This window comes from Sturnus vulgaris, chromosome 5 (genome assembly GCF_052056855.1).
Source record: "Sturnus vulgaris isolate bStuVul1 chromosome 5, bStuVul1.hap1, whole genome shotgun sequence".
Classification (NCBI taxonomy): Eukaryota; Metazoa; Chordata; class Aves; order Passeriformes; family Sturnidae; genus Sturnus; species Sturnus vulgaris.
In genome coordinates this window covers 2424334-2448969 of record NC_142247.1, presented here as the reverse complement: position 1 = coordinate 2448969, position 24636 = coordinate 2424334, and the positions used below count along the sequence as shown (strand labels likewise).

General features: G+C 41.2%; 1 protein-coding gene across 1 annotated transcript in view; it reads right to left on the bottom strand.

Annotated features, from left to right (window-relative positions):
- Positions 1 to 439: 439 nt before the first annotated feature.
- The window catches only part of RERG (RAS like estrogen regulated growth inhibitor), a 95571-nt gene continuing 71374 nt past the window's right edge, over positions 440 to 24636 (bottom strand). The window contains exons 3-5 of the mRNA XM_014870062.2: positions 18169 to 18225; positions 4942 to 5015; positions 440 to 4312 (exon numbers count right to left, since the gene is read on the bottom strand). Of these exons, the coding sequence (XP_014725548.1) occupies positions 3905 to 4312; positions 4942 to 5015; positions 18169 to 18225 (539 nt within the window). The 3' untranslated portion in view covers positions 440 to 3904. The remainder of the gene's footprint in view (positions 4313 to 4941; positions 5016 to 18168; positions 18226 to 24636) is intronic.

Here is a 24636-nt window from a genome sequence, read left to right as displayed (position 1 = left end):
CTGGCAGCAGGTGAAAAGTTGTCTCTGTCCAAATCACCAGCTTAAATCGCCCAGATTCCTCAGGCCAGGATTTCCCCTCAGAAGCTTGGGATGGAGATCTGTGTTGTTTATTTGGCAGGACAGCTTTTGGTGGGTTTCACTGAGGTGAGTTAATAACCCTGCAACTTTTTTCATCAGCCTTGAAGGACATTTGGAGCTGTGTCTCACTGCAGATGCTGTTTGACTTCTCTATTCCAGGCCTCACAGCCAAATAAGTTCAAATGAAATGATCCAAATTTTACAGTGCTTATTCCAGTAAAATTCACTGTTTGTTTTTCTTAGATGAAGATTAAATGAAAATCAAAACAGGGCTTTTGGAACAGGCCCTTTAATAGCTGGAAGGAACACTGGAGACATCTAATGGAAGATCAATAAGTGAGGAGTTCAGTACAGAAAACACTACGTTTTCTTTTTCTTTTTTATTTTTCTTTCTTATATATTATCTACAAGCACAAGCCTTCATATTTTTAATGTAAAAATGCATACAGATCATTATATATATAAAAATCAACTAGCCTTGTAGCAAACTGCCAGATCCAACCATCCCCAGGTTGGGGACAACCTGTCTGGATCCAGGTGCAAATCCAGTGGCTGATCCTCACTTCCATCTGCAGTTGCACCAAACCCCCAGATATGAAGATTCTCAAAAGTTCCAGGGAAGTTTTGGGTCCTGATCCAGGTCTTGCAGCATGGGCATGACTAACTCTTCATCAATTGAAGATAAATATTTTAAAAACTTCATAAGTGACAATCAACTTGTTGCAGGTAACAAGTATCCCTTTCAGCTTTCCTCCCCATTTTGGTTCATCGTCCTTCCCATCCTCTCTCTGCAGAAATGGCAGCGGGCAGAGGAGAGAAATTTAATGTTAGTGTCACAAACACACACTTAAACAGCAGCAGGAGAAGCAGAATTTAATCTGTTGATGTCTGCTGCAGAATGTGGGTTCATGCTGCACTCAGCCTTTTCAATGCATGGGCAATTTTGGGCTCAATTTGCACACTGTGGAAATATGACAGATTTATATCCTGTAATGTGTTGCAACATCGTGAGCAACAGTAAATCGAGTTTCATTAAATACTATGAAATGCACATCAACAGATTATAATACACCACAGTAAAACTGGCTTTGAGGGGAAAAAAAATTAATGAACAATTAAGTAAAGAAGTTTGTGTTTGTTTTGGAGGAAAGGTCACAAAATGGCAGCCTTCTTTTTGACCAAGTGTTTGTCTTGTTTGGCAGTTTTCAAATTCAGTCTTTGCAAAGGAATGTTACTATTTTTATTGTAGGTTCTTTATGTAACAAGGGATGTTTGCACAGTGGAACTTTTTATTTTCACCAGGATTTTATAATTTGTCCACACAGACGTTACAAAAGAAGATACAATTTGCTGGAAATCTTTTGGAAAGTATGAGGGCTGTAACTCAGCCTCTCCTTCCTTTCAGCTCTTCTAGTATGAATATGATTAATTATTTTCTCCTGTCATTAATTTATAACCTTTCTGCATTTTAAATGCAGCTCCAACCTGAACCCCAAGAAAGGTTTTTTTTTCCAGATAAAAGAACTGTTGAAGTTTCCTAAGAGGGATGAATCAATTGCTTAGCATACCAAAGTCAAGGCTTGGCCACGTTGCCATGGGATTGCAGGTAAGGATTTTGTTTACTTCAGAGACGTGCACCAGCACTGATTTGAAAGATAACAGAACCTTAGTGCTTCAACTTGCAAATGCTCACTCTGGCTCCTGATGTAACTAAATTGCTTGCAAGTTCAGCCCCTCAGCTAAAGAATTCTGGTTTGTGAACAGGCAGTAGCTTGCTCTTCTGCACTTGGATTGATTCTACATTACTAATAGGACTAAAAATGGCAAAACCTCTATTTTTCTTTTTTTTTTCTTTTTTTTTTTTTTTTTTAAGTTAACGATGTGATGAGTAGTTTGGGAACAAGTGTGTCACAGAGGCCTGTTGGAAGAATCCCCTGCCCAGGATCACACAGTGGAGTTTCCATTGCAGTGTGTCCAGCTGATGTACACAAACACATGTGAACACATGTGAGGACCAAAATATAGACTTTGATTCCAGGACAGTGAAACGAGTTTTTACCACCTAGAATACAGAAGCAGAGAAAGCAAACAGCCCAAATACACATCTGAATGTGATGTTCTTGTCTGGTTGGGTAAAAGTGAAAGTTTAAAAAAAAAAAATTACTTTGGTAAAATATCTCTAAGTGAATACTTTTAATAGAAGTGCTAATTTGGAACTTTTCTCTGTTCACTGGGATATAAAGATCTGCCTCTTCAGCCTGTTCCACCACCTACATGGCTATGTATAACTCTACAAAGTGATTTACTCACTTTCCTACATGTGTGGCAATTAGCATTTGATAGCCTTTTGGAGTTCCTCACAACCAACCACATGCAATACAAAGCAGTGGAGAATCAAGTTGTAAGCAGTTGCTACAAGGGGGCTGCTGCTCAGAGGAGAATGCTGCTCATTTGTCATCCCAACCCTTGGCTGTGGTTCTGCCTGTTGACAGCCTGAGCTGCCTGAAGGGATGCTACACCACTGCTGGGAGACCAGCAAATCTGAATGAAAACCTCCCAGTCTTTATTCTTGCATCTTTTAGCAGTTAACAAACCAACTAGACAGGAGGTAAAACTTGGAAGCTGGCTTAAATGAGATGATGAGGGAGAAGGAAAAAAGGTGTTTTATCCCAGGCACCAAAATCTGGTAAAATGCATTTCTGCTTCAGTGTGACAGATAAAAGTCACAAAAAACCTGCACTGCTTTAAGCCCCAGAGTGCTTCAAGCAGCATCTGGAAGCTTAAACAGCTGAAAATTATGGTCTTTTGATATGGTAGGGGCCATTCAGAGCTGATTTACATTTGGGCTTAGACTTTAAATACATGCCTTCCCAGGGGTTCAGTTCTTCTTAGGTATAAAATAGACTAAGAGGAACTACTTGAATTGAAAAAAAGCAAAAAGGAAAAATGAACTAAAAAAAAAAAAGCTAAAAACTACCCATAGCTCAATCAATAGTAATACGGTTATTTTCTTTTTTTTTCAGTTTGAACTCCCAACACATACTCCTATTTCCCCAAGCACAGTACTAGGTTTTCAGGAGGAAATGCTGAAATGCCACTGGACTAGATTATTTCTGGAGGATTCTCCAGTTTCAGAGGAGCTGGAAGAGCAGCTGAACTTCATCTCTCTTGAAATGTGTGTCTAGCTGGCTAAACACCCCAGGAAACAGACCTTTCCTATATTTTTTGCATACCTTACTAAGAACATCAACACTTATGGATTTGACAAAAATAACAAGGAAGGAGTGAAAGCATACAATGAGCCAACTTAGAGCTGGTGAAGGTGTCAGGTGAGCTTTCTGATTCAACACAGCAGCCTCTACACATATTCAGTCCTGGAGAACAGCAGTTGTGATGGTTGTTGATGGACTGAGGGCTGAATCTTGCTCTCCAATGGCTACTGAGCAGCTGTCTGGCTGGAAATGATGTTTAGGCACTACTGACTTGCAGGGGATTGGAGCTAGCCACGTAGAAGCAGAAGATTCTCTCTTGGTTGCCAATCCCCACAATTGTCTAGTCCTTTGGAGTTCATTTGGTGTGTTTGTTTGTTTTTCCTTGGTGTATTTTTTCCCCCACATTAGTCAGAAGCAGTGTGGCTAAATACAGTTCAAAACAGGAAAACAGTATGATTCCGTGTCACTCAAAGAAGTGGTGGTGTTTGTCTTTTTGGTTTTTCACCTCGTTGCAAAGGTTTGACCATTTCTCATTAAACGCGCTCTGCTTGCCCCGTCCCTACTCCAAGCTGAAACGCTCCGAAACGCTTCTCCTCCTCAGGACAGATCCTTTTTTAGCTGCTGATTTTGGTAAGCATCTTATTAATGGCCTGCTTGACGTGGGTGGTGGAGCTTCTCCTCCGAGTCTTGCCCTGGACCATCTTGCGGCGCCGCACCTCGCGGCACAGCTCGTAGAACGCCTCCATGATGTTCCCCTCGCCCGTGCAAGCCGAGCACTCGTAGAAAGCACACGCCAGTTCCGTGGCCAGCTTTTCCCCTTCCTCTGTGCTGACCTGCCTGGAGTGATCCAGGTCTGCTTTGTTCCCCACCAGGATCAGGGTGACGTTTTTGGGCTTTTTGACTTCGTCCAGCAAGTTCTTAAGCGGCAGCATTTCCTCGAAGCTGCCTCTGTCCGTGATGTCGTACACCAGCACAAAGCCCTCGCCCCATCGCACGTGTCCTTCCTTCTGGATGGCATCCTCCTGTTGCAAAAGACAGAAAAATGCCTCAGGAATTTGGTTTGTGAAGAAGGCAGCAGACCTTCAGAGAGGTGCTGGTTCTCCAGAGCCCACAAAGCCGGGTGCATCTGCTTTACTTTATACTCGGCACACATCACATTTGTTATCATGTGGCATAGGAGATTTATTCCACCCAGCGCCATCACCTGTGCAGCACGTGCACCTGCCATGCTTTAAAAGGGAGACCTGACTGTGACAAACCTGCTCTTCACAGTGGGAATCACTGACTGAAGTTGTCAGTGATTCCTACTGATGACTACAATCATTTCAGTCTATTTCTACAGTCAAGTAATTTAATCACTTGACTGTAGAAATAGACTGTGACTTTGTGCCTACTTATTGGGCTGGCCCTGAATAAAAAGACATGACACCAAAATAATCTTAACACCAGGGTAAGCTCCTTGACTAGTTTGGTCTTCCAAGTAGGATCCCTTGCAGAAGGATGTGGATACAGCACGGGGGAGGAGAGAGGGGGTCCTGTCCAGAAGCAAATCTGTGTCCCCAGAGCAGGGCACTGCTGCCACCAGCCCAATTTCCTCCCCTGCTGCATACCCGAGCCAAGGAACTGGGTAGCAGCACATGCACCCACGCACCTGGCCAGCTGTGTCTAGTATCTCCATGGAAACCACTTCATCATCAATGGTAGCCTGGTGACGGTATGTCGACTCTAAAATAAGAACACATGTTGTGAAAGGTATTAAAAGAACGTAATTTTCTTTTTTTTTTTTTTTTTTTAAATCTTCCTCACAGATCTCGCAGCACAAAAGCACAGATGTGATGCGCAGTTTGGCTGAATTTTCTTTGCTGGAGTTTTTCCAGCCATCTTGGAGCACACTGAAGTCCTCTTTTCTAAAACAGCAATAATTTTACCTCTCTCCATAGGGCACAACAATTTCTTTCCCATGTGTTAAGACCAGCAAAAGCTTGGTGGATGCTGCAATCTGCACCCAACAAAGGAGAGCTCTGCAAAGCTGTATCCCAGGAAAGGCTGCTACCTTTGGGAGACAATGCCACAACTCTCCACGAATCCAGCTCAACAGACTGTCACTGCATAGCTTGTTGATCAAAACCAGTGTGGTTGCAGATCAAGGAACCTAACCACTAAGCTCAGGCCTTATACTGTGAAAAAATTACAGACCAGTTAGGTATTTTAGGAATGTGTGCTTTAAACATGCTGAAATCATCACATTCCCCTCTTTTAGCAAGGGATCAAGCAGTGATTCTCTGTTTATGATTTATAAGGATAACCAGTGGGCATTAAGCATTTACACTATGGAAAAGAAAACCAAAACCAAAAACCAACAACAACTCTATTTACTGTCCCAGGTTCTGGAACCAAGCAACTAATCAGGAAACTAGTGACAAAGGAGCTTGTTTTATCTTAATAAGCTGATAAGCTAAATTTGATAGCATTTGACCTAAAATGTGGAAAACTATCTGTGCTAACATTCAGATTTATTACTGTTGCTAGCTCACAGATGTCCTTTATCAAAAGGCAAATATGTAGGCTGTAAAAGTCTGGCCAGTGACTATGAGTGCTTTGCATTGTCAGAGACACAATTCTTTCATTTGGTGCAAATCTCTTCAATAGGAACGAAGGATATTTCCTTAGGAAACACATTTCTTTAACTTGAACTTCTGGAAGGGCTCGTGTTTCTTGAGTGCCTGTTTTCATTTTTCACTTAAGGATGTCACCTCTCCACAATCAGGAATGTTTCAGTGCTGGCAGTGCTGCAAACAGGCTCTTCCCAAGCCAAAAATGTCACCCCCTCCCTGTGCCACCTTAATTGCTGTAACAGCCCAGCTGTCTGTGACAGGGACAAATGGTCAATTTACTTGGGCAGATGGCAAGCAAGCTTGCTGTAAGGTTCCAGGCCATGAAGACTGGGTTTTCTTAAAGGTTGTAAATACCCCTTCTGGATAGTATTTCCAGGCTGTTGAAGGAGTTGGAGTCTCCCTTTGTGATCCTGAGGCTGCACCTACACAGCAGAGTGAGGCACATCAAAGCCCCTTGGTGTGAAGTCTCATCTGTGCCTTCCACACACCCTCCAAGCTGCAGCAAATCCCTCAGGGAAAGCAGAAAAAGCAGGAAACTCCAGTTTGCTGTTAGAGCTGCACCTTCAATGAGTTATTTCAGTGTTCAGTGCTGGGATTCCCTGTGTAGCACTCCAAGCTCGAGGTTATTTAGGAACTCGTGCTCTGTGTCTTTGGGGGAAGGTGCTGTGAGAAGGGATGGCTCTCTGGGTAAGCAATGTGACTCGAGCTCCTTACTTGCTAAGGCTTTGCAGTGCTCACATGCCTTCAACCATCTGGCCATTGCCTGACAAGTGGCTGCTGAGAATTTTTCCACAGAGCCTGAGAAAGCTCTCACCCAGCAGCTTTATGGCTGCAGGATATCTGTGAAATGTCCTCAGGAGCCAGGATGGGTTGGACCACGCACATCTTCCCTATAAACGGGAGAATAAATCTCAAGGAATGGACTTTTGCTCACGGTGCAAAAGCAGCATGAATCTTAAACGGTACTTGATTTCTCAAAATAGGACTTTTATGTTGCAAGTTTAACTTGCTCTGGCTGCTCACGTTGGAAAGGAATTTGGTCTTGGATGAGTAGCACCGATTTAGGTCAGATTCGTGTAAATAAATCTTGTGAAATGTGTGTCTGTTCCTGTGCTTTGGAATGTGTGGTAGCTGCGTGGATTTTAATGAGGAGTGTAAAACAGCTGGACGTTGAAAGCATTTTTGGTGTAATCACAGCCATGGCTCTTCTCCTTCAAGGGAACAGAAAAATCTGAAGAATCTGGTTGTCTTGTAAATTATGAGCCCTGAAGATGTGAGTTCCAGTCTGCTCATATGGTACATCACAAAAACATTGCCTTGCTTTGGGATTTATTAGTTTTCCTTGTGGCACTGCTTGCTTTTTTTTCTTTTTTTTTTTTTTTTTTTTTTTTTTTTTTTTTTTTTTTTTTTTTGACATGCAGCCAGAGAGTAATTACAGGGCTTGAGATAATTGCTGGACCCCTGAAACAAACCACTGACAACACCACAGGTGTCTGTGTCTCAGCTAAGCACCCTTGACTCCTATCAGAGTTGATGGAATAAAATAGGTGCTGGTGGATACAGCTTGTCTGAGCTCTTTCCTGGAATAAACTGCACCTCAGAAGTACCTGGAAGTCTAAAACTGGCCAGATGAATCCAGGCTGTAAAAACCTTATGCTTGCATCATCGTGGTTAAGTATAAAATAGCAAGGTGTAAGCCTCTACCAGTGGCTCCCAAGATGATTTTAGGCAACTTTCTGCACTTGAGAGTGTGATTGTCACCAGGTGTTGCCTATATTCCTATATTCCACCTCTAACTATGTGGCTGAACCCTGAGAGCTGGAACAGACACCACAGAGCTGTGTTTGCCCACAACAAACTCAAAGCAGAGTTTGGGAGCTGCTGTGCAGACTGAGCCATGGTCTGTCTGAATCTGGTGCTGCTGTGGAAATACACTCATTTATTTGCTCTGTTTCAATATAAATAAGTAAATCTGACCTGTTCTTGCTGGTCTGGGGGTGTGCTGTGATTCCAGTCATATTCCCAGTAAGAGGCTCAAAGGTGTGGCTTTGAAGGCTGATACAGGATTTCAGAGTGGTTCCTGGTCTGAAAATAAAGCTGAAATCCCCCAGCACTGCTGCTGTGCAAACCACTCTTGGTTCTCATGGTTCCATTGTTTGAAAAATTAAGGTTTATTTCAAATATATTTAGAGCTGTCAAAAAGGCCTGAGAAAAATGTGTTGGAAAGTGGCAGCAGTTGGTTTGGTTTTGAGTCACAATAATAAAATAATTCATTAATTAATAAGTTAATCAAATCTCCACAGCTGCTGAATAATTATGGAAAAAATTATTTTGCAGGGAAAAAACCCCAACAATTTCCCTGGGGGCTCTTGGTGTTGATAAGCATATTACAAATACCTCCATTCTTCTGAGCAGTATGTTTAAAAAAATACAGGAAGAAAACCAATTTATGTAGGGAAAACTTTGAAGCCCATGATCCACAGACTGTGTGTGGATGAAATATTCAGTCACAACTTCATCACATCACATCACATCTCATCCTTGCACTATGCTTACTGTGACATTTTTAAAAGAGTTTTGGCCTATGAGACTTGGCTGGTCATCTCTCAAAACTTTGTTTTGTCCAGGACTATCCTGTTTTTCTGAGTATATTTGTTCCAGAATATTGTATTTTATAGAGAAAAACTATTATCTGGAAATTAATTTCTAGTTTTTGGGTTATATTTGAAGTGATGTAAAATGCTGTTTTTAATACTTGTTGGTTTTGAAACAGCAATATATATATTGGGATATGTCACAGCTCTAAGAGGTAATATTTACATGGAGGTGATTTCTGTTTTTAGGAGCAGGTAAATCAGCTGAGTTGGAGCTATAATATTTTACAGGAAAACTTAAGCCAGCCTGGTCTCTTGGTTGCTTTTAAGTACAGAGGAACACAATCTCTCTTTCCATACAGAATTTTAGTTGATTTTTTTTGGTCAAGAAAGGTTACTAAAGCAAGGACATATAAAAATACATCAAGATACTTTGGTCTAATGGTGATTTTCAGCCAGATGGATCCGAGAAATGCAAAAGATCTGGAGAAAGATTTTTTTTGTGTAGTGATTACAGGAGAGTTTTCAGACCAAAACCCTCAGCTAAAGACAGGAACTTTCAAGTCATGGTTAAAGTCTCGTTGGATGGCAATATCTAAAAGACTAAAACTCCCCATAATTAGTTCTTTCAACAAAAGAAAAGTTCTTGTTTATTGTTTGGGGTGGTTTTGTTGGTACCTCACCACTCATTCAGACTCCTGCAATCTTTGGCACCCATCAGGTGCACCTGTCTGTCACACCTGAGAGCAGTGACTTTGACAGCCCACTGGGTAAAAAAAATAAAATATTACTAACCCTGGTGTTGTTCTCCCAACCCTTCCTTGTCCCAGCCCTGGCGAGGTCTGTCCCCCTCTGCATTTCTTTGCTGCTTCAGGATCTTTTCACATTTTAGAAAGTCCCTGTAAGCTGAGTGTATTCTCCTGACTCAGAAAGTCTCTTCTGCCTTCTTCCTTCCTCAACCCCAGCTTTTCTCAAAGCACAGTGGAATTTATTTGTCCTGCTTGCCTCTGGCTGCTCCCTCAGTTGTTTACCTTACAGGAGGGTTTTTATTTTGTCACCACCCGTGGTTTTACACAGCACAGCTCCACAGTATGACACAGTACCTTGTGTATTTAGAACATATTTCTAATGCTAACCTCATGTGTCTATTCATTAATTAATTTCTATTCATTAATTCATTTCTATTCATTCATAGCCCCAAATGAGCAAAGTTGGGTTATTTATTAATATCACCATCAAACAAGATGCCACGAATGGTCATTGCATCATTTTCATCACGTGTAAAAGGAGAAAAACCAGGAAAAATAATGTTTCTGAAAGGAAACTTTGTGCCTGTGATAAATGGACTGGGACTCTTCAATTCTGTAGCCCCAAGAGTCAGGAAATAGGGAAGGAAAAGTTCCAGGAGGGTTTACACTCACCAGAGGTGTTGTGTGCTCTCAGTGTGCAAACGACATGCCACACGAACACTCGTGGCACACATCTCAACCAGAACATGCACAAAAGAAGATGCTGTTTGCAGAGACACTTAACCCAAATTTGGAGTCTCTAGCAGTCTGAGTGCTGCTTCTGGAATTCACAGGCTGATGTGCAAACAGGTTTAATTTTGAACTTCATTTTTGGCTGCCCTCTCCCAGGCTACGTTTGGTGTGATCAGAGTTGTGGCTGCAGTGCTTGCAGGTGTTCCAGGTGTGTCAGATCAAAGCCGAGCACAAAAGAAGCCACGTGGGAAGCAGTGATGCTTGCTGAGCTGCTTTTAGCTGCCTTTTCTGTGCAAGGTGAAGCTCTCCCAGGTCTCTGTTCTTTGTAAATTGAGGCTGGAGGAGGCACAGGGCAGGATTTGGGGCTGTCCCTGGTCCATGCACAGGGACAGAGACTCTGCATGGGTGACCTTGGCAGAAGCTTCAGGTGCTGTGGGGACCCATGGGGGGAAAAGGAGCACAAGGACACATGCAAAGAAACCCCAGCTACTGTAGTGTGAAATATGGAGAACAAATCCAGGAGAAATGAGGCTCGATTAGGTTGCTGCTTATTGAGCAGTTTGGTTTTTAATCAGGTTTTCCTGTTTTTAATTAAGTGGGAGGGTAGTAGATGGTGAGTGTTTACATAGCCCCAATAAACTATAAGGTTCTCATCTTGGCATGAGGGGATCTGCTGCATCCCCAGTATTTCTTTTTTTAGGTAGAACACATGGGTAATATAAACCGAGTCTAGAGAAAAACATTTTTTCTTGATGAGTTGATATTTTCAATAAATAATACTTTGGCCCCCAAATAGAAATTGTAGAATAGTTTTCTCAAGGAGGACTCTACAAACAATGAAAAATGTCTCTGTTTGTTACTTTCTGCTGCATGTAAATATGATTTTTCTGCTGTATGTGAAGAATGGGTTCCTTTTGAGAAGGGAAGTGGTGCTGCTTTTCCTTTCCTATAGCATTCATTCAGTTTTTACTGGGATAAGCAAAGAAAACGTGGGCAGGTACCTGGGAACTGAACTCATCAAGGCATGCTAAAACCAAACCAATAAAACCAGAGCAGTGCTAGCAAGTAGGAAGTAAGCTCAATGGTTTAAATAGTTGGTTGTTTTTGGTTTGCTAGCTTTTTGATTTTCATTTAATTTTCTTGCCAGCACTTGGAAGGGATGTTGGTTCTTGGTAGGAATTATGTCACTGATAAATTTTAGCCTAAATAAATCATATTTTGCCTTTTTGCCTGATTGCAAGAAGTCTTTGTTGGTGAAGCTGAGTTTCACTTGACTTCTGACAATACAAATGAAAATTAACCAGTGAGGCTTTTCTCACACCCCAAACAAGTAAAACAAAAGCCTTCTCTTCTGAAGGTGAAGAGGCAAGCACTGGAAAATTCTGCTCATCTGGGAAACATTTCAGAATATGATGAGCAACAAAAGTAGGGGCAAAATATTTTGCAGCTGTAGCTACAGCAAGAACAGCCAGTGCCATTCCTGAGTTTTGCTGTCTGTTGAGCTACTGTAAAAAAAGCAGTGTTTTTATTACTGGCATCAGGAATATCTTCATCATGAAACTCATATGAAAGAAAACAAACCACATTTTCAGATAACTGCTTCCCATGTTATTGTAAGCATCTTCTGTTGCTGCTCTCAATTACAATTTCATCATTTCAAGCCTTTGATGAGAATTGTAGAAGCCAGAGTTGGTGTTTTAAGGTGCTTTAGGCTATATGAGTCCATTTCCTCAGAAACACCTCAGAGAAACTGGGAATACTTTCATGGCTCATTGCTATAACACATTCAGTATAAATTCCTCCTACTGAAGAGCACAGTACAAACGATGCAACATATTAAATGTATATCAAGTTAAATAATATTTCTGCTGTTTTGATGTAGGAAAAATATGATCACAGGAAGATGCCTAGGAAGGCAAAACTTAGACTGCTGAGGACTGAATCCCTTCAGCACCGAGGCAGAAGGAATGAGTAATTTTATCAATAAAAATCGAGGATGGGAATAGCTGGAGTCTGGCTTGAGAACAAGGCTGCTTCCCAGTGATTTATGAAGAGCCTACACATTTGTCATGGCAGTCCCTGAGGCACAGGCTGGCAGCCATTCCTCCAGCCCCAAATTGTGGGTGACCATTCCACCCCACCCTGGCTGAAAGCCCACTCAGGACCATGTGTGTGACTGCCAGCCTGGGCTTGGACAAGCTGGAGTTGGGTGTTCAGAGGAAATATGCAGAGGGCAAAGCTCTGCAAGGCAATAGCAGAACTCTCTGCTCTTCTGCTCTCTGTAGAAAATGGTTCTTTTCCATCATGAGCTCCTTGCAGCCTGCACTGTCCTGCAGTAGGAGAGGGCTGGCAGGGGAGGCTGCCTTCCTTCCAGGGCTGAACCTTTGCACCCAAAGGCTGAAGGGGCCATCAGTTAATGATTTCTGAACACCTATTTTACTGTGGGCTGCTCTGCTAAAAGCTCTGTTTGCTGTCTGGCCTGCTGCAGGATTTTCGTGCTAGGGACAGGCAGTTAAACCTTCAGGAGTGTTAAGGCAAACTTGCTGAGTAAGGCACAGGTCAAGAAAACGAAAAACCCACAATGCACAAAGATAATGTTTCTTTAACTTGGGATCTGCAGTGGGGATGGCAATCCCAGGGATCAGGAGTTTGTGTTCACATGCTATTGCAGCTGTCCAGACAATGTGTTAGCTGAATAAACCAGACAGCAAAGGCAATCCTGGAGAGCTGTGTTTGGACCTGAGCTCTTTACCATGGCTTCAGTGGCACGAAGTTATCTTCAAAAAACAGTTCTTGCATCTTCTCTTGCTAGGATGAATGATAATATTTAATAAATGATACAAAATGCTTCTACTCTAGTGAGGTCTTGATTCCCATAGCTAAGCTATTTCTGGTTCTCAACCATTTTGATGAAAGCCAGTTTGGAAATATCCCTGATATATTCCTGATATATTCCTACTTTGCTCTGTTGTTTATGTTGCTCATACAGGACTGTATTTATCCAGTACAGAACACAAACTCAGGCCAGCATTATTTGCTAGTTTTGCCATATTATTTATATCATGTATACTTGCCTTGTGATTTCTGAATGATGCTGTTTTGCTAACAGAACCCCCCCAGCTATGGATGTAGGCAGAACTGCCCTTCTAATGTAAAAATAATCGCCCTTGCAAGAAGTTTTCCAGTGGGAAAAGCCTTCTTGCCAGTGTAAATACCTTCACAAAGTCGTTTCTGCTGTTCTTTCCACAGTGGTGTAATTTGCAAGTCTTGAGCTCGTCTGTAGGAGATTTAGTTTTCTGCTATGGGAGAATTCAGGCCTCTAAGAGAGGTTTCTGTCTCCTTCCTTCAAGCAATTTTTACAACTTTGTCTGCTGTTTTTCTTGCTTTCCTGATACCTACACATTTCACCCATGTTTGGGGCTCTCTTATGGGCTGTGTGTATGTTGCATTGGTAAGGACTTTATAGAAACACTGTTCAAGATTTTTATTCTGCTAGGAGGAAAAAGAGTGAAAAAAAACCGATAAAGAAATTGTGATATAGTTGGAAGAAATACTCTTCAAAAATGTCACTATTAATCTAGTAGTCCCAGCAAAATTGTAATTTTTCTCAAGATTCTTATTTCTTACTGTTTCCTCTACTCTTTTAAAGTAGTGGAGAGTCTTCTCTCTATCCCCTTCAAATTAAATGAACTCCTTTGCTTTGTGTCTTTCTTTGCCTTCATACACAGGGCAGTCTGTCATGTCCTGTTCCACTGATTATCTGCTAAGACAGAGTTTTCTTTCCAGAGGATTGGCAAAGTCCTATGAAATGTGTGAGTAGCTAGAGAAAGACGTCTAGGGGCAGTGTGAGAAAGCCAAGACACTTTTAGAAAGGTCAACAAAAATACCATCTCCTCGTTTGCTGATATAAGTAGATTTTTGTTTCAAATCCAATCTTAGCCTGGTGTTTCTGTGTGCCTTTGATGAGCCTCTTAAGTCTGAGTATCATTTACTCTAAGGATTTATAATCCTTCTGTAAGATGAAGGATTTTATAGGTGAGACAGAGGCAGAGAAACTGCAGACAACAAATTAGTTATAGAAACAAGAAAAGAGCTGAGGAGCCTCTCTCCTGCATTTACCTGGGGTTTTCCTATATAACAAAAATTGATGTTTAAGTCCTTGAGCCTCAGGAACCCCCTGGTTCTCCCCACTATCCATAAAAATGCTGCTCCAAAACAAATGACACAGCATAGTTCATAATACTCCCACATTTTGTTTTTTGGGGGTTTTCTTGGTGCTTTTTTTTAAAATTTTTGGATACCTCAGCTCTGTTTCTAGTAAAGCAAATTGTTCACGTTTTGGTGGAACAAACATGTCCTAAGAGAAACTCCACAAAATTATTTTTAAAATTGCTCAGCCATAGCAATGATGAATTTTCTTCTTTCATCATTTGATCCAGGAGATTCTCCCTGCATGTCATGGCTCATGGAGGCAGGAATTTTGCAGCTACCCATGAAGTTCTCTGCAGGCCCTCTATCCTCTTTGGGCTTCCTCCTCCTTTTTTTTTTTTTTGCCTTCCAGGAAAAAATAATTTTAGCAGTCCCCTAGATTACTCTGATTCAGCATCTCCAATTTTAAAATCAATTAAATATCAAAGTGAACCACAACGTCTCTCCATCTTTGAGCTCAGGTGACAGCACCCTAACTTCTGGGCAGTGCCAGTAGCTGCTGGGGGGAATTGCTGAGATGCAGAATTGCTGTTATTGCAATTTACTGGGGCTGGGGAGAGCAGCAAATCCCTGCTGAATTCCCTGAAAATGATGGTGTCAAGCCCTGCAGTTCCTGAGGTTCACAGGAGTCCAAAATTCATGAGAAGATTGTGACTCCAGTGGTGCCCTGCCCCAGCCAAACATTTTGAGGTCTTCTAACATCACACAGAGCTTGCTTATGTTTTGCAAGTTGTTTTCTATTTAAGAGCAGTAAACATCAACGAATTTTGGTGAAATCCATGTGGGAACCCAGTCCCCTTCCTCAGTGCTTATTTAACTATCTAAAGACTAGTTTAATGCTGAATTCTTCTTGTATTTAATATTTTAGAAAACAACTGTATGTATTTTTTAGAATGTGCAGTTCCAGCCTGTTTCTACACAGAGTTCTTTCATCTAATTCTGTTGAAAATGTGAGATGGCTGCAATTTACTCTTAATGAAGATGGATGTGGAAACCCATCCACCTTGATAATGCCAGGTAGGAATTTACCTTGAGGAATTTAGCACCTTTTGGAAAAGCAAACAAAAAGCCTATGGCAAGATGGTGGCAGTGACTTGCCAGTTAAACAGAAATATTGGGCAAGTCAAGGTTAACACTCCCCAGAAAATGACCTTTGCTGAGGTTGTTGCCCTTTGGCTGAGAAGAGTTAAATAAAAAGCAGAGATGTAATTCTGTGAAGATGCAGCTGTCCCACCAGTGCTTGCACAGATCCAACCTCTGCACAAAAGTGGCAGAGCTGCAAAGCCCTGACTCAGTTTTCCAAAGCTTGCAGGGTTCAGTGATGTTCCTCCCGCCAGAAAATGTTATTTTGTGCTTGGTAATTTGGCCCCTGGTAGTACAGCATTTTATCCAGGTGCTGCTAAAAATAAGGCCCTTCATTTTCTTCTGGCAGGTTAGAATAGTAAGGAATATTTATAGGGTGTGTTTTTTCCCTTCCAGTTAAAGATGTGCCACCCTTGAATAAGAAGAGGAATTTATTTTTTTTTTTTAAATACGATGCTTAGTTTAGGTTAATGTTGAATTTCCATCAGGCCTTGAACAGCTTGGTGAAAGCTTTCCTAAAAATAGGATTTATCTGGGGATTGCTTGCATCAGAGGGCTAATGGGTGGTTGAAAACTTGACATAAGAAATAAACTGCAAGTTTGATGTTTTTGTCACAGCCCCAGTGATTTTTGGCAAAAGCTCCCATTGCTTAGTAGCTGGATGGTTTGCATCTGTTTTACTCCTGTCCTTTTAGAATAACTTGACAAAGCTGCTTATTTCTCCCTGCAGAGGAAATGATTCTCACTGACACAACTTTAATTTTTTATGTTGATTGAGCGTGTAGATATTCCACTTTCCACAGAACTGCCAGCCCCTGACTGCTGAGAAGAAATGAATCTATTCTGCTAAAACTTCTCAGTGAATTCAGATGTTTACAGGTAACTGGACACCAAATCACTGCAGGATGATGATGCTTAAAGACAGGAATGCATTTTTTCAGGCACTGGTTTTCAAAGCTTTTCAAAGTACAGTTTCTTTCTGATTGATTTCTGAAGGCCTAAATAGTGATTATGATTTCAAGATAATTTTTCATCTCTAACACTTCAGATGTTAAAACCTTTTTTTGAATCCCATTGTGATCTGTAGTTCGACAAAATAATCTTTTACAAAACAATCTCTTGGTGAGCAGCTTCTACCAGAGATTACTGTGATTAAGAAATAACTCCTTGACAATAGTTTATCAGTTTTTGAATTTCTCAAACCTTTTCCTTGGAGCAACCTCAGAGCATTACAACGACTGTAGTACATAATTTAAGCTATTATTCTCTAAACTGAATGGGGATGTAGAATTCAGTAAGTCAGGAGAGATTTAATTTTTTAGTTTATTGAGATAAGACTGTTGCCTGCACGAAAGCTTTCCGTGCTGCAAAGAGAAGACAATTAGATTCCTGAGGGGCATGGTAATGTGCAATTGTATTAATTTGTAAAGCAGAAACAAATGTCAAGCCTTGTGCAGCAAAAAGGGCCTGGGACCTTCATAATGGGGCAAGAAATAATAAACCCTGTAGCTTGCTAATAGCTTCATTTGTGTCCTTAAACCAGGCAAAAAGGATGATTTTGCATGCAGTGGCCCTGTAAGAAATCGATGAACTTGGACTACTCCGATAGAGAAGACTTTGTACACCTCGTGTAAAATTCTTAGAATGATGAACTAGTGATGGAAACGTGAAGTACTAACAGGAATAATACTAAAGGAACATTCTATTGAGCATTCCAGTGTGCAGCACAGGGCAGGTGACACATAATTCACTGAGGAATATATTGATAGTAGCAGATAAAAGAATGTATTTGAGTTCAGGTTGTGCTCAGATTTATTTTACCAAGATAGGAGTCTTGATACCTCTTATCTCTCCATTCTGCCAAACAAAAATACTTAGTATGATCCTGGATATCCTTGCTATTTACAAAGGGCTACCTGGGTTCTGTAAAGAATATATTAAACTTCATTTCTGCTGTGCAATTTTATGGCATTCTCTATTTCTTTACTGAGACCTCTTAAGGAGAGAACATTAATAAAGAAAATTATATTTAACTGCATGGTATGTGTTGGAGCCTGCAAAGAAATGTTAGGAAGGAGAGAGGAACACATTGTTGGAGAAAAGAGGATTTTCCAGCCCTTTACTTTGGGTGTGAATTACTTAGTCCTGAGGTATTGAAGGCACCTTTTAGGAAGTGAATGCCTTGTCTTGGACTTCTTGGCCTGGATTTGCAGAGCATTTAAATAGATGCTAATTTAAGAAATACTAAGAAAATTGACCTTGGCACAAATTTTAAGTGAAGCATCTAATTCAGAACAACTGTTTGACAGGTTTTTTTGAGATATCTGAACCAGCTTCTTCAAAATGCCCATCCCAACAGAGCTAAGTGGGGGCAGTGGAAGGGACATGTGGATGCCCTTTAGATGACTGGTGCCCCAGTCTGGGGCACCAAAAAATGAGAGACAATATATGTTTGAAAACGAGGATAAAAAAATTGCCTAAGTCTAGGCAGGGTGAGTGTAAAAACCTACCTTTTTTTGGCCAGGAATTTTTACAGTCTCTATCCCAGAATACAGATCTGTGTTCCAGTCATCTTATTCTCAAGCAGAAGACATTTGGGTTACTCAAAAGCAGAAAACTGATCTCACACTAAACGATTTGAAGAGGGAAATAATGAAGCAATTTCTTTCAGTGGCAGAATTGCCATGGATTTCTGAGTGGGCAGAAACGTGCCTGGCACAAACTCAGCCTTTGTCTGGGTGTTACTGCTTTATTCTGACATCTCAGGTAACAATCTGCTCCAGCTTCAAATGCCCACTTTTGCAGCAAATTTAAAGGCTGGCTGAGGCTTGGGATGTGATTTCCATTGTTTCAGACATGCAATCCCACCCCCTGCTTCCAGCACACAAGAACCTACCCAGCGTGGGGTCGTACTCCCAGATGAACCTCTTGGTCAGGAAACGAACCACCAGAGCTGCAGGGACAAAGAGATTTCGGGTGAGAAGGACAAGACATCAGCATCTTTAAAGCTTTCCCTGCAAAGTTTTCTGTGGGAGTGGGCAGGCAGCAGCTCCCCTGAATGTGAGCAGGAGTTGGTGTTTCCTATTGGGGAACTCGAGAATTTGTCGTGGTTTGTGGAGCAAGTCACACTTTGGGATAGGGACAAGAACAAAAAAAAAACAGAAAAAAACCCCCACAAAACAAAACCTCCCCGGCAAAAAACCAAACAAAAACAAATAAACAAACAAAAAAACCCCAAACTAAACTAAACAAAAAAAAACCCTGAAACAAACAACAGCAAACAACGACAAAAAAAGCCCCAAAATTTCGTGCAGCATTAGAACCACTACACCAGATGCTTTAGGCATCCTATAACCAGAGTTACAGGAAAAAAGTTTGGCAGTTTTGGAACCAGCTTGGACACTTCAAAGTGAGGGTTGATCAAAATGATTTTATTCTTGAAAACTTGCCTTTGGATTGTAAACCTTGTAAGGCAAAAATAATTGGCTAAAATAGCTTCCCTCTCTATTTTGGCATGCCTTCCTTGTAACAGTTTAACTTCCATGTTTTACCTACTTGAAGAAAACAGATAAAATATTTTAAACCAACGGTCAACATATGCTGTTAATCAATTTGCAGAAATTGAAAAAAAGTTTAGATTTTGGAGCACTGGACAGGTAGCTCTTAGTTTCAGCTTATAGGCTAAGAGCTTGCTACTTATGTTCTTGTATTTTATTTCTTCTATCCCTCCAAACCCTTTAAAAACAACTTACATAGACTTCGATTATTCTTGAATTTAAATCTAAGCAGTGCTTTGAATTTCTAGTGATGTAAATGAATCATTTATCACTGCAAACCATCCAAAACCCTTTCTGGAAATGAAGCCAGAGATATCACTGCACTAGCTATGAGTGCAGCAATTGCAGCTACAGGAAAATTTTTCCTTGTCATCAGACCCATATGATTGTTTCATTTTTCTTTTGGTTGCAGGTGGACAGGAAAAAGTGACAGCTAAACCCAAATATTTTTCAAATCTGAAGCCAGGAGAATGTCATACATCCCAGACTTCTATGCCCAACAGCAGGATAAGGCAAGAATCTGAAGAATAATGAATTAAGATTTGCTAATCAGACAATCAGAATATTAGTTTTAAGATTAACTATGCCTCATACATGGAGGGGTAATAAGAAGCTGATCCTGAGGAAATGAGATCACACAAGAAGCAGTTTGATGTTGGTGTTATTTTAAGTTTCTATTTTCCTTAGGAAATTCTACTTTGATTTATTTTTGCTTAGGCTTTGCTGAAATGCTGTCCTTGTTACTCAGAGTCGATGTGATTCTTAGTCAAAGTAACTTTTCAAGTTATGGTCCTTAACCTGAATGTCATAACAAAACAAGATGACCTCTTTATAGCTGATTTCCCATCCATGGAATGTTGTACCAGGACTTTTTTTCTGCACCTTTTATCATAGTTGGAGTAGTTCAAGCATCTGATTCTTTAATTGCTAGTAATAGATTCTCTCTTGCTATCTTCCTTGTCAAGGACAGATTTAAAAACAGATTTAAAAAATTAAACAGATTTAAAATGACTTAAAGCAGATTTTAAAAATCAAACAGATTTAAAAAAAATTATTCTTTGACAGCCATACTCTGAAGGAGAAGCAGTGATGGGCTATCTGTGTGGAAGAGCCTGAGCCTGTGGCTGGAGAAGCTAATGAAGAGAGAGAAAAGGCAGAAGAACCTGTCCAACTGTTTTTATATTTAAACATGGTCCACCTATTTATGATAACCTTGTACTTGTAGATGGAAATTGCTGGAGAGGAGAGGAGAAATGATGGAAAGGACTGGAAATCTGTCAACACGACTAAAGTCACAGAGAGCAGCAGCTCTGAAGGAAAAGAGGGAGAAGAGGTGATTTTGGAGGTGCCCAAATGTGAGACATTAGAAGGTGACAAGCCACAACAAGTGGAAGGAGAACTGGGCTGGAGGTGCTGAGATGAGCCTGGGAGGAGAAAGCACAGTTATGTACACAGGATGAAATGGTGCAGGGGTGCAGAGGTGAAGAATTAGAGATCACAGGTGTAAGCTCTGCTGAGAAGGAGGAAGTTAGGCTGTATTTATCCCCAGCACATGCAGATACATCAATAATTGCATGTTTAGGAGGGAGCTAAAGGAAGAAGGGTTGGAGGTGGCTGCCATGCACAGTCAGATGGCAATTAGTCTCTGCTGGGGATTTTGTTAGTGTGAGCACAGAAAGCACAGTGAGCCACTTGCTAAGCTCTGCTGCCAAGAAAGTATTTCTATAAGTACTTTCCTTTTCTTTGGGCCCAGTGAAGGGCAGAAAATACTCCCTCAGCACAAGCCCAGCTCCAGAGCCAGGTGCTCTGTGTCAGTTTTGGGGCTGTGCAGGACTGCTGCCCCCCCAGACTGGCTCTGCTCAGCTTCTGACCCTGGCAATTCCTCCAAAACCCTTCTGCTCTCTTTCATGGCAGTGGTCACAGCACATCCTACAAAGCTTTTCACTTCCACACATTTTTATGAGGCTCAGGATTAGCAGCTAGCAGATGGGGAAAGTGAGAGGCTCTTGATGCAGAGTCTGTTCTGTTTGTAAGTATTGCAGACCATGTTGGACAGGAAATGTCTTCACTTTCCCTCATTAGCAGTGCTTAGCAGATGGGCCCCTGACATCCAGTGCAGGATTCAAACAATGTATGTGACTCTGCTGCCTGGTTTGACTGAAAATAGACCACGAGGGAAGAGCTGGGAAGGGCATCCAGGTGCTTGGGCTGTCAGTCTGGAGCCCAAAGTTGCTGGCCCGTGCCTCCTGCCCCAGCAATGATCCCCTGGAGCAGGGGTATTACTGTGGAGCCACGCTGCTTATGTTGAGATCACTCCCTGCCAGATTACATCACTCTTCTGTAAAATAACTCTGCCAGCAGAAGAATCAGGAGTGGGGACATTAGCAATTCATTAGACTTCGAGCTGGAGCAGTCAGATTTCTGCTGCTGGCTTAAATGATGCTTTGGGCAAAGCAATAAAATTCCCCCATGTCCTCAGTAATGTTGCATAAGAGATGACTCGAGGTGGGCATTACTTCCCTCTCACCTGAGCAAAGGTGTGTGTACTGTTTGAACAGCCAGTTTTATTTAGACTTGTTTAATGCTAATAATGAGCCAAACATAGCCCAACACACTGAAGAAAAACAATCCAAATGCTGGGTTTTGATTCAAAATAACATTGAGACTGGGACTGTCTGAAACACATTATTTTGTGATTAAATTAAGTGACCAATTCCAATATTCATATTAAAATGGCTATTTCCAGTGCCCATCCTCAAATTCATTTTGAAGCAGCCAAGGCTCAGATTGATGCAGCAGTTAACAGGAGTGAATTTCATGGCCCTCCTCTGAGACTGGTCCAGGCTCTTCCCTGAGCATTTACAGCTTGTGAAATGCAAGAACTTGCAGGCTTGGAAGGAAAGAATCTCCAGCAAAGCGTGCTGTGGATTCCCACTGTGTTTTTTGGAGACATGACCATCACCAGAGGGAATTGATGTAACGTCCCAGCAAAGGAAGAACAGACTCATGTCTCTTTCTGCCTTTCCTGACACCCTGGCTTCCAAGTCAGCTGTTTTGTACAGGGTATAAATTAGGGTAGAAGTTGGCACAGGGCTTTCATTCACTCATGTTTAAAACTTTTGCCTTAGAGGTTATTCTTGGAGAAGAATCATGAGTATCTGTCAAATACATTTGCAGTGCAGCTCCACTGAAGATACTCAAGTTATACCAGGATTTAACTTGGCATATAAACCAAGACTGTCAACCACATAATTAATCAATTTCTTTCAAACTTGTGTGGCTGAGTCCCTTACTCAGCTTTAAAAATCCCAATCCATATATTTTGGAATTTTTGTGTGTGTGTGTGTGTGTGTGTGTGATATTTTGCATCTTGCTTTAGATCTTTGTTTGGATTTAGTAACATATAAATGCTCTAGCTAAATTTACAATCTGTCTGAATACATATCTTTGTGGATTTGGTCTCGTTCCAGCTAATACAAGCTGAGTTTTTGGGGAAGAAAGGAAACAGGGTTTCATTTGAAAAACAATCCCCTTCCCAAAAAGTTACAGAGTTCAAAGTTATTCTAAGAAAAATAACAGTTTTCCACAGTGAAATAACTGTGTGATGACTCTTTTATGCCATGAGAATTTTCAGCTATAAAAATGCTCTGAAAGCAGTCCCATTATTTAACTTATCAACAAGTCCATTGCTGGTGCCGTGATGATGTGTCATCAGTAAACCACACTTGGCAGGAGACACCAGACTGCTTAAAACCCAAGGTTATAATGATCAAAAGGCACTTTCACAAATGAAGTATTTCACTTTTTCTTAAAATATTTGGGTTTTTTTTTTAGAGAGTTCATCCCCCATTCACCTTCTCAGAGGCCCTTTATGCACTGGAATTTCAGTCCCCCTGGAAGATGGGGTGAGCTCCAGCCTGCAGGATGGCAATCCAGCAATGCTGCTGGATCCTGGCAGGTGAAGTTCTGCCTCCTTAAACAGCTCCACGTCCACCTTTGGGAAATAATGGTTTGTTTTAGAGACAAAACCATGAGAATTTAATTTGCTTCTGGACGTGCAGGGGGTGTCTGTGAGTGGGGGAAAGTGTGAAGTCATGATGCAGAGTCCTTTTCTGATCCACCAGGGATGCAGACAGGCACTCACTGCCCCTGCTCTGCATCCGTGGGCCCGAGTTTGACTCAGCTCGGGTGGGATCTCTGGAAATGCAGTGATGTGGGGATGTGAGAGCTGAGTGACACATCCACAGCTCTCTGCCTTTGCCTCCTCTCTTGGTTTGCTCACCGTGGTTCACTTCTGACGCAGCAAACGAGACTTTTCCTACAGCAAATCTAATGGAGCAAAGCAGTGAGAGAAATAAAAGAGAACTAAAAAAAAAAGCTTTTGTTTTACACTGCCTTGCTGTTTCAAACTCCATATGGTTTAGCATATTTAAGTCACTGTCTTAAGCAGTGAACTGTTCAGAAAAATTCCTGTTCATGATAATTTTTCTTTAACAGCACAGAGAGGTCTTCCACTGACTGCCAATATAAGTTAAAAAGTATGTATTCTTTAATATATAAAGACCAGTTCAATATAAATACCAAATGTATATATTCTTATATGTGCCACAGAGTAATTTATATACAACAGTGTGTGTGTATATCCAGGTGTGTATATACTGTGCTACAGTAAATACAGACCAGGACTGAACAGCTGTGTTATGAAATGTGGTGCTTTTGCCTTTCAGGAGGTTTCACTGTGAAATGCAAGCCTTCAGTGGTAATGGTGAGAGCTGCAGCTCTGTGGATTCAAATCTCAGCACCAGCAAAGGTTCAAATGTCTTTTTGTTCTGCTGGAATATAAAGGGACTGGAATACTTATCTCAAATATCTGTCTCAATTCCCACAGCGAGATCATGCTTGAAACCACCATTCCATGTTCAAATATTTCAATACCACTAATAAGCTTTCAAAAGTACAATATTAAGTGCTGTATATTGGGTTTATCTTCACAGTGAATCACATTTTACATGCAGAATGTGAATGCAGTAGGGCTCCAAAGGTTATTTCAGATAAAAATTCAGTAGGTTGTTCAATTAGATGTCCATAACTGACCTTCTTTTCACAAGTTGTTTGGAAAGAATGGAAGAGGCTGTGGAAGACCACAAAGACCACAGTCCTGCTCAGCTCTGGCTTTTAGCAGTCTGCATCAGGTTATTCACATTCCAGCCTGAGTAAATGTCAGTGTATCTCATGTCACTGTCACTTTTCAATTTCTGCTACAAGGTTTTGGGGGGTATTTCTTTTGTTAACAGAAATTTCCATCTGTCTCAGGTGTAATTGCATTTTGCTTCCATGGGAAAGATGTGATTTTAGGAACTTCTGAGTGGGAAGAGTCTGGGGAAAAGTAACCTGTTTCAGGGAACTCATCTGAAATTCTGGGCACAGTGTATTTATATATTCATCTCAACTGCCTTCACAGGAGACTGGACTTCTTTGTATGCTCCTCTGGATGGTTCACCCTGATTTTTTTATTGATTAGGAGTCATTCATCCCATCCTCACTGCACAGGAGGATTTTTGTTGCAATGTTCTCCCTGTGCTTTCAGTGCTTGGATCTTTTTACAAAGGTCGCTTCATATGGAAGTCAAGCAGGAGGCTGAATTTACATTACTTTACCACATTCCACAACATACAATTTCAATATAAGGCTGTTTATTCCACAGGTCACCTCTCATGTGAAAGATAAATCATCAGACTGGTGTGTCCAATGGTTTTGATCATTTTAGGGAAATATCCACACTTGTACCATTTCTCTCTCCTGACTTC